The 10334-nt window shown below is 36.2% G+C and overlaps 1 protein-coding gene across 2 annotated transcripts; it reads right to left on the bottom strand.

Moving 5' to 3' along the window:
- LOC18608816 (indole-3-acetic acid-amido synthetase GH3.17) lies at positions 5032 to 8060 on the bottom strand. 2 transcript variants are annotated; one of them, XM_018116591.1, is made up of 5 exons: positions 7844 to 8060; positions 7360 to 7739; positions 7137 to 7238; positions 6002 to 6858; positions 5032 to 5772 (listed from the first exon to the last, which is right to left on the bottom strand). In XM_018116591.1, the coding sequence occupies exons 2-5, from the start codon at positions 7686 to 7688 to the stop codon at positions 5201 to 5203; spliced, it is 1860 nt and encodes a 619-aa protein (XP_017972080.1). In that variant the 5' UTR covers positions 7689 to 7739; positions 7844 to 8060; the 3' UTR covers positions 5032 to 5200. The 2 variants fall into 2 exon arrangements, with proteins under 2 accessions (XP_017972080.1, XP_007043752.2); XM_007043690.2 differs by having other exon boundaries at positions 7902 to 8060.

Here is a 10334-nt window from a genome sequence, read left to right as displayed (position 1 = left end):
AATGTCACGCAATATATAACAACAGGTCACGTAATATATAAAAATCAGTCACGCAATACCTAAAAACTAGTGAACCAAAGCCTCCAAACAAGAGGTGAATTGCACAAGTTAGTCACGCACCACCAGTCTCGCAATACCTAATAATAAGTCGCTCGATGCCTAATATCCACTCATGTTATGCCAACATAACCAATCACGTATTGGCCCAACGTCACGCAATACATAACAACAAGTCACCAAATACATACAAACCACTCATGCAATGTCTCAATAGAAGATATGCATATAACCCAGTCTTGTAATACTTAATAATAGGTCACGCAATGCCTAACATCCACTCACGAAGTTATTCAGCATAACATATAACAAAAAAAGAAAAAATAGAGTGAGAAATGAAAATTTAAATCTTATTCATTAGATTCATAGAAATAAAAGGCGATGATACAAAAAAAAAAATAAATGAACCATAGTTCATTTCTTCCTAAGTTCATCTACTATTTCATAAATTTCAACCAGAATCTTGTTATTGGCCAAGATATCTCCCTTCAGTTCAAATGTCTTAGCCACCAGCTTATCCACCAAGGCATGCATCTCTTGCTGCATTTTCTCCACTAACTCATTTAGTGCAAGCATTTCTCCGGTATGTCCTTCTCGGAGGCAGGCCCTTTCCCAATGTCGACTATTCGACGTTTGGATGCCATTACAATTATCTGATTTTGCTTTAGATAATTTTGATTAAAATGGTTAATGGTTCCCTTTATTTATAGGCATGAATGCTAACTCTTCGTTTTTTACACCGATATAAGTGCAATTCAGAGGGGCTAAATTCGTTATTAAGTACCTATTCAGCCTGGCTTTTGCTCAACTTATTTATCTCTTAAAAGCAAAAGGCAGGCCAAACGTCATTTTCAAAGAAATTCTTAATAAAAAGCAACTTAAAAAAAAACAAAATTTTTGAAAAATTACGTTCAAAGCATACTAATTTAATTTTTCAGAAAATACCTCTCTCATTCACCTTCAGCATTAGGCAGATAAAGTCATGCAATGCCTACAAACAAGTCATGCAATGCTTAACAAATATTCAGTCACGTAATGCCAAATAAACAGGTTACAATTTCTAATATCCACCCACACACCCTAATATCCAGTGGCGTAATGCCTATCAAATATTCACGCATTGCCTATAAACTAATTGATTTCGCTACTCCTATCCAAATTTAAGTTTCCTAACTCATATAATTTACCCATAAACTTTTTCGTTCTATGAATAATCCTAAATAAACTCAAGAACCCATAACAAAGACCTTGATGTCATCTCTGCACTTTGGGATCTTGAGAAAGTTGGATGGGGATATAGACCTCGACGGCATTGGAGAGCTAGACGGCGAGATATAAACCCGATGGCCTTGAAGAGTTGGACGGAGGGATAGCTAAATCGAGATTTAATTTTAAAATTTTTATTTGAATGACGAGTAAGGAGAAAGAAATCGAGACTACTTAATTTGGATTAAATAGTTTAAAGGGTATTCTTGTCAAGTCCTACCAACAATGGTCTAAAAACAGTTAAAATTATATTGAAGGTCATTTTGAATTGATCTTATCACGAAGGTCGTTTCTCACAATTTTTACTAAATACTTCTTTGTAGACGAATATCCTTGGGCTATTGGCCTAATATAAATCAATGAGGCCATAAATATTGAGCCATGAAGTTAGGGATGAAGCCCAACTTAAATCTCTAAACACCAAATTGAGCTGTAAAATTAACCAACAACATCTTCTACAAGAATGGAGTAGTATTGGGGTTTTGGTATGGTAAATATATGATAAACCATCCAAGGAACTTTATCTTATTTATATTATTTATTTTGTGAATAAATTCACCATCTAAAAATAGAGTTAAAATCTCAATTTTACTATGCTATTAGCACCATATATTTCCAGCATCCAAAAATTGATGAAGAATATTGCAACACATAGTTTCATGGTTGAGTAAAGAATATTTCAATTTTGTCCTTTCATTTTATGAACAGTCCATCTCCATCGCCCACCGTCCCGCAGCCACAGAGTTTGTGTGTGTTTTATGGCCCGCAGGGAACAGGCTCTTAACCTCTCTCTTAGAATCTGAGGTCCACTGGCCAATATCACAAGGCCCAACTCTATAAACATGACATTTGACAGGCCTCCTAATAGGAGGTAGATTATCATTATTAAACTTTAACTAATTAACTTTTTTTTTTCTGGTCAGAAATGAATTAAGACTGATAAAGGTAAAGCTCTATTATTATTGCTTAAGAGGAGCTACACTAGCACGTGGAAAACTGTGTATCTGTATCTGTTCCAATGAAAACTTGTGTGAACAGATATCATCCATTAGGGAATGCAATTTTCTTATAAATCTTTGGCAATGGTTTATTCTTATCCCTGTAGCATTAGAAGAGTGACTGGTGAGCAGCGGTTATTATTTTCTTAGAGTTAGCAGCGTTTTTGTACTCTTTCTGCTTTGGTAATACATTAGTTGTTGCTAAGCCTAAAACTTGCAGAGTTTAGTGGCTTTGTCCACTCTTCTCTGAGCCAAAGAAACCTATTTAAATCCAAGTAACTGTTCAAAAACCACCAATGTGATGGTCTTTAGGTGCCCCAGTTGATATTCGGGTTCGAGTGTCCACTAATGCCAGATAAAATGACAAACCCAACTTGACTTGAGAAGTGAATTATGGAACAGAGGAACACGGATGCTTATCAGTCTTGGTGTGGAACAGAGGAACTCAATAGGTATGGAATGAATCACCTCCCAAGTGTGCAAGCATGTTTACGGTATGAAAAATGGGAAAGTAACAAATCTGAAATCATGTCTGGTTTACCCGATTGCCTGATTGGTGAGTGTCACGCACACTCTGTACGGGACGGTAGGTGTTGGCAGTGCTCAGTCACTAAACTGAGATTGGGAAAAGCATGAATGACCCACCCCTCGTAGTCCTTTCACTTTCACCCCAATGGCGCCAGGGACATGGCCTTATCCCTAATAACGCAAGGGAAAGGTCCCAATCTCATTCTATTTTGCTTTGCATGCGGCTAAGAAGAAGTGGGGCTGCAGGCCCATTTAAAAGGACGCACAACCCTCCGGGATTTGAGTCAAAGACAGCTACAGAGCTTGTCTTTTTCTCCAAAACGTCTCCGACATGAGTCCAACACACGTGTGCTTGGTCTTTGTACCCCTTTACTAACTGCCAATTGCCAACCACATTCACTATATATCGGCCTCAGACACATCCCGATTAATTGCACTTTAGACATTGATTGTACCACCCTGCTTTCTCTCTCTCTCCCCTCTGCTCTCTTTGATTTGGATGAACTTTTCAATATCCACACGCTGATCAAGCATGAAATTAAAATAGGATTGTTGTATCAAAGCCATATTAGCCTGATGTTTAGACTTGTAAATCAGGTGATTACGTTTTCTTTTTCCTTTTTAAGGAAGGTTGAGATCTTGAATTTGAATTTAATTTTCACTTGAGATGATGGAATAATTCTCTCTTATTATATAATTTAGCTAACGAATCAGAAATTATGTGGGATGCAATTACCATAACCGTTTTCTTTTTTAAAATTTTTTTTTGCCTTTGATTGCTAAAAAGAAATGCAGTTGGAGTGGTGCCTATTGTGCAACTGCAACATAATGAAAGGAGAGAGGGGGAAGCGGATGAGGAGAGTATGCAACCCCATCTGATGGGGTAGAGCTGGTGGTGGTTAAGGCCACATGTTTCCCATAAATGCACGAGACAAACCCCAAGGGCCTGCGCATACACACTCCTCCCTTTTGCTTGTACAGTTTTTTATGTCTCCTTGGGTTGTTTTCATTGTCCCCTCGCCCTGTCCATGGTTCATGGATCTCCGCCTAACTTCCCTCGTAGTCGTGGCAGCATGTTAGCCTTTGCCTGCATTGCTACAAATCGGTTACATCTTAAAAGATAATAACAGCAATATGTCGACGCCATTTCTGACTTACCTCTCCGCTGTAAAAGTTGTGGCAGCTGGAATCATACCTGACCTGAGTAGTTTGTTTATGCCATGGCGACCCAATAGTTGGCCCCTGCAAACCATTTAATAAGCGAAAAGATATTAACAGGATTGAATGAGCTCTGTGGATGTCCATAAATTTTTAGCATGCTTGGCAGCGGCAGGGCACAACCTGGGAAAGCACCATGATTGATCAGTTTCGTGGATGTCCATTAATTTTCTCTACTTGGTTATATCTTCTCCTTCTCATCTTACAGCTATATCTATTAGAATGATGGATTATTAACGTGATCCATATTCTTGAGTGTCTGCTACGTAATTTTATTAAATAACAGAAAAAGCCATCATGGCATCTGCAATTATGGGAAGTCAATTTCATAAGAAATGGACCTTTTTAGATGTAGCGGAAATAGAGACAAAAAGGAAAACCACTTGTGTCAGCTACATGAAGTCATGAACTTGAACGAGGCATCCTATCTAATTGTAATTCATTTCCCTGTTGCTTGCACCTTGTATATTTTGCCTTCTGAGTTCTGCCCCTGATCTATATTCCCCTCGACCACCATCCTCCTCTTCGCGCACACTACATCTTAATTCATTTTACTCTTCTAGCATAACTATCATATTTTATCTCCTAGTACGATTTTCCTTGAATCACCCTCCAGAAAATGATAGATTTCGGAAGCGATTGCGAAATGACAGTTCAAAAAGCACAGCTGCCCTTGAGCCATCTAATTTAACGGCTAGAAAATGAGATCTCTCCCCCTCCACAAGATCAAACTTGAGGTGCGAAGGTGGATCAATAATGTTTACCACTAATTAATCATAACATTTCCCTTTCCAAGTCTTCCCCTTTCATCATTTTCCTCAAATGTGCATGTGTCAAACTTCAATTATGGCGGAACAGGGAAGCATTTTATCATGGTTCATGCTTACTCGTCCTTGTAGCATGCACGCATTAGAAGAGAAATTATCTTTGATTTTGGACAAGACAGAGAGGATTCTTGCAGTCGTACAAAAGGAGACAGAGTTGTCTGATGGTCGAATTTTAATACAGAACAAGCACGCACTGCGGAAAAAAAAAATCAGGAACTTCTACAATACAAATCTTTGATAGATTCCAGGAAATTAACCTTGGGAAAATGCAACTTCACGATTCATTTTTTTTATTCAGTTTCTGTTCTAAACGGGCTCCCAAGAAGGAGCATTTTGGCTGAAAAACCTACCCACCACCTTAGAATCTAATATATTTATTGCCTCCGCAGATTTGATGCACCTTGGTGTCTTATATTGGTTAACAGAAGACCCCTGAGATACACAAAAATCCATGAGTGCGTCGAATGTTCCATGTTTTACCACTCTTATCTCTAATGGTCCAATCGAATTGTCCTTTCTTCTACATCTTCTGTAAACAGAATCAAGTGATTCTTCCACTGTAGAGCAGCACTGCTTCATTATCTTAGGATCAAGCTCTGGCAGATCATTACCCCCTTTATTTGTGAACTCCCAAAATAGTACATAATGACCTGGTATGGAGGAAGTGTCAGCATAGCTAGTGTACTCGATCAGGAGGAAGCCAAGCGACTCAAGGAGGAGCTTTGCCTTTGTCACTGCCTTTAACAAGTCTTCCTCATTCGTTTTGTCCGTGTCAATGCTTAAAACCACATTCCGCCTATGCACAAATCGAAATTGAGGAGCATTGTTGTGGAATCCAGTTACCATGAGAATGTCTCCAACTCTATATCTATACAGGCCTGGAAAATTGAGTGATTTACAAGGTCAAAAGCCGATAAAAACAAAAAAATGTGCGATCTCTCTCTCTCTCTCTCTATATATATATATATAAAAGAAATTGCCAGAGATACCGGTTAAACAATTTTCCATATGGAATTGGTAGAATTTTTTTTTCACATATAAAACCCCAGAATAATGTTATGAATGCAACATTTGATTAGACGTAGATCTGATCGGGGAAAAACTTACCTGTAAAAGTAGTGACAACAAGTTCATAATAGTGGCCAAGCTTTACATCCACAAGATCAACAGTTTCAATATCTTCCTTTCCAGTCTCTTCTTCCATGCAATTTTCTTCGCAAATACCATTGCACTGGACATCTTGAGTTGCTTCTTCGTGATTTTTCTTTACTGGTAAGAACTCAAAGTAGGCCACATTAGGGACAAGGGTGTAAGAGACATCCGAAGGCTTGCTCAGTGGTTTGAAATTAATTCCAAAGTAACATTCTGACGAAGCATACATTGTCGAAACTAAAGGTAGCCCTCCACTGTAGAATTCAAGAGTAGATATATATTGTGCCATGGAACCTGTAACAATAACTTCAATGTATTTTGTTCTAGGCCAGAGTTTCTTAATTATCCCTTCCCATGATTTATTGCTGCATTCGTGTTCAATCAAATTGGCCAATTCCGAGTTAGGTTTGCTTAGAATTAAAGACACAACTTTTCTGCAACTGGGGTCAGTGATCCAGTCACTGACATGACCTGTTCTAATGTTAGAGCAGAGCTCTTTCCAATAATCTTCCAAGAATTTGATGGCCCGTAAGAAAGCAGAAGCGAAAACTGCACCAACTCTTAAAACTTCTTTTCGTTGTACTAAACCGCAAAGTAATTGGCAGTACATGCTCTGCTTGCTGTCAGAGCACAAGATTGTCTCATCAGGACTAGTGTAAACATTGAAGCGGTTAAAAGGTCGATTCCTGAAGTTACTGCTCTTATAGTAGCTTGTAAGGACAGGCCTCGCCATAAGACCAGAGGGAGTTTTAATCTCTGGCTTGACAAACAAAAGATACATTCCTTTTCCATCGTCCAAACCGTCTACATACCTGTAATTGAACGAGTAGACAGGTAGAACCGTTTAGTGGCTTGGAGTTTACCATGTACTAGATTTTACTGAAAAAAGTAATCGTTACTCAAGATGTTATTCGTTGCTACAAAAAGGCCATTATGATCTTTTTTAGTTAAAAAAATTTAAGAAGAACAGAATTGGAGCTAAGCCTCTTACTTGTTAAAGGTCAAACTGAAAATAACAAGATCAGTATGTAAAAAAAAAAAAAGAGAAAAAAGAAAAAGGGAAAGACAGGATTGGAGCTAAGCTTCTTACTGGTTCATCACAGGCACAAGTAAATTATAAAAGAATGTCTTTCTGTGCAAGTCTTCAGCAGTTGAAGGCATCATCTTTGGCTGCCCACCCGAAGTACCGGAGCTGCATCAAAGACAGATATAAATGACTTTCATGAAGAATTCAAGGAAAATTGTTAAAGTATATGAAATAAATTCTTAATTTTTTTCTTCTAAAAAACAAAGGGATAAAACAACTTGTATACCTTGTGAGCAACTCAGTTACTGGTTCAGCAGTAATGATGTTTGATGAATCCCCATTGGCAATTCGCTCAATATAAGGTTTAATATCTTCATAATTTACCACAGGAACTTTCTTTTTGAAAAGGTCCTTGTCAGACTGTCCATTCAGGAAGCCCTTAAGATATTCCGTATGCGCATTTCGTGTTATTATCTCCTCTAACACCCGCTGCTGAATTTGGTAAACATTTTCTGTCAGGTCCTCCAGAATCTTCATGCCAGCTTTGTTGTCATTAGGATCATAGTTTGGCAACATCCCTGGCACTATTGATTGGCAAGGGTAACTCCTGGACATTTGATTAACGTCTTTGGTTATTCTGGAACATGTCCTGAATTGCTGTTTAACCTACAAAAAGGAATAAAAGGATGTTTGAGAGTCTTTTTGATCACATAAGAGACAGCCTTTAGAGCTGCGGTCTCTTCTCCTTCTGAACTAAATTAAAAAGCAACCTTATCAGCTTGAGCAAAGACAATGAGAATGCTCAGAGAACACAGGCATGGAACATACCGCTATACAATTTATGGGGCATGCTCTCATATTTAAAAGCCTTAGCCCTCCCTATCTCTCTCTCTATCAGCTGGAATGTGTTTCTGGGGAACTGCAAAGTTGAGAGTTTGAGGGGAAATGATTAAATAACAGATTCTGGGAGGCTTTTTGGAAATGACGTATAATCAAAAATCTCAACCGAAAAAAAAAAAAGAAAAAAGAAAAGAAGGATCTGTAAGGGAAGTAGAGACTATGGAGGTCCTACACACGTGGTCTTGTCTACTTAGCTGTGATTAGATGCGGCTATTGCTGGTCAATACTAGCTACAAGCTACAAGTCGCTATTTTTCCCATCAGAAAGTTAGAAAATTGATTAAACAAATTCTTGTAGGATTTCGAACCCAATCAGGACCTCTTCATAGCATATGTTTAAGATAGGCCCTAGTCAGCACATCCATTAAGCTGCTAAGACTCAAGCTCTGAACAGAATACCATAAGATTAGGCAGATGAAATGGGAGAAAATAAGATAATGATTAAGAAAGAAATCTAAATATCCATAAAAGAATAGGACAACGTTGCGATCATGAAAAGCTCTCTTTACAGCTCCTGTATCGTGCCATTGCCAGGAGATCCTAACGGGAAACATCATTTTTATATGTGGCGGGCCTCCTCACATTTTTCTATGATAGGTTTAGTGCTTTGCAAGTCGTTAGTAGTGATTTTAGGTGGCATTACACATGGGGATATGCATCAAAGACGAGAAAGAGTAGATTACATCTCCCACCATCTCCTTATTAAGCTAGAAATGTGTTCCAAAACAAGTTCTATTTGGCTGACGCTCTAGGTTGATTCCAGGCTGCCAAAGAACTGTAAGCAGTTCGCATGACATGGAAAGTTTTCATCACCAGACAGGTTCCGAGACCCACTAGAAAGACTTTTGTGGCTCTGAGAAAATGAAACCTCTTTGAAGTTAAATGACTTTTTGTTCTTCAAGGTTTAAACACTCAAATCATTCATTCTTAATCTAATACCAGGAGTGATCTTAAGCCTGCAAAAGACAAGAAACTTTTTTTTTCCCACTCAGACAAAACGGGGCTTTCAAAAACTACAATTGTAACCTGAGATCACATGCAGCTCATACATGCTGCTAGACAAACAAGTTCGCTTTCAGAGTTTTAGCGGTAAATAGGTTACTTTTAATCTTACACATATAACTTCAGTAAAAGGCTAGTGAAAGACTACTTAATTATTAGCTGGTGGTATTCCCTTTTCTGAATAAAAAATTGAATTTAAACACATAGGGCGGCTCAATAAACTTGAATTTAAGACTTGATGCTAAAAGTTAAATATTCAATTGAAATTTTTTTTATTGAAATTAAGAAAAAAAATTTATTAAAATTTTTTCTTTCAAGTTTTGAGATGTAAAATTTCTAATTAAATTTTTATAATCAAATTTTTATAATATTTTTTTCATTGATAATATAACTGATTCATTTAATCTATCTAAAGATATTGTTGATCTTAAATAAAATTTTATTAATTTAGTTTTGAAAAACTTCTTTTTCCTTAAACAATACTTACTGAAATTGTTAACATTATTCTAAAATCAATATATACATTTAGAAAAGAAATGAGTCTTTTTTTATGATTAAATACATCGATTGCACTGTTATCTTTTATTTGTATAATTGTTTTCAAAATTTTTAATTCTAAAAATCAAAAAATAATTTGTTTTATATACAAGAAAAAAAATAGCTACTAGAGATGATTAAATACATATTACCATTAGTTGATTGAAAATTAGAAAAATATATGAGAAAAAAAAAGCTATTGGAGATTAAATATATATTATAGTTAGTTGATTGGAAATAGGAAAAATAGTTGAATATTAATAGCATTGTAGGAATTGAGAAGTGAATAAAAAAGTTAAATTTCTTTGACGCATAATTAGAAAAATGAGAGAATATGTTATTTTATTAATTATTTTACTTTTACATATTTTTAATAAGAAATAGATAAATAATTGAAAATTAATAAAATATGAAAATAAGAAAAAAAAATATTTATTAAACCTTTAATAGATATTTTATTAATTATTTTAATTTTTATATATTTTTCATATAATTAATTATATTATAATTATAAAATTATACGGCGTCTCTAAATTTGGAGTCTAAAGCCTTTATTTTGGTGGCTTTACCCACCAAACGGCATTGTAAAGAAGAATATCTGAGATGAATAATGTGATGGGATTGAAGAAAAAGCTATTTCTCCATAAAATTTAATAATAAAAAACATGATGATAGAGTTTGTGGAATATAATTAGAATTTTTCAAGTCACCAAACGAATTCAATATTGTTAAACGAGGCTGGCTTGTGTTCTTGCATTGCATGACATGTTCAGTTGTTCACCACGTATCCGTCTTATAATGGCTCCGAGAAACAAATTCTATT

The sequence above is a fragment of the Theobroma cacao genome, chromosome 2, assembly GCF_000208745.1.
Source record: "Theobroma cacao cultivar B97-61/B2 chromosome 2, Criollo_cocoa_genome_V2, whole genome shotgun sequence".
In the NCBI taxonomy this organism is placed as follows: domain Eukaryota; kingdom Viridiplantae; phylum Streptophyta; class Magnoliopsida; order Malvales; family Malvaceae; genus Theobroma; species Theobroma cacao.
This window is presented reverse-complemented; position numbering and strand designations above follow the sequence as displayed.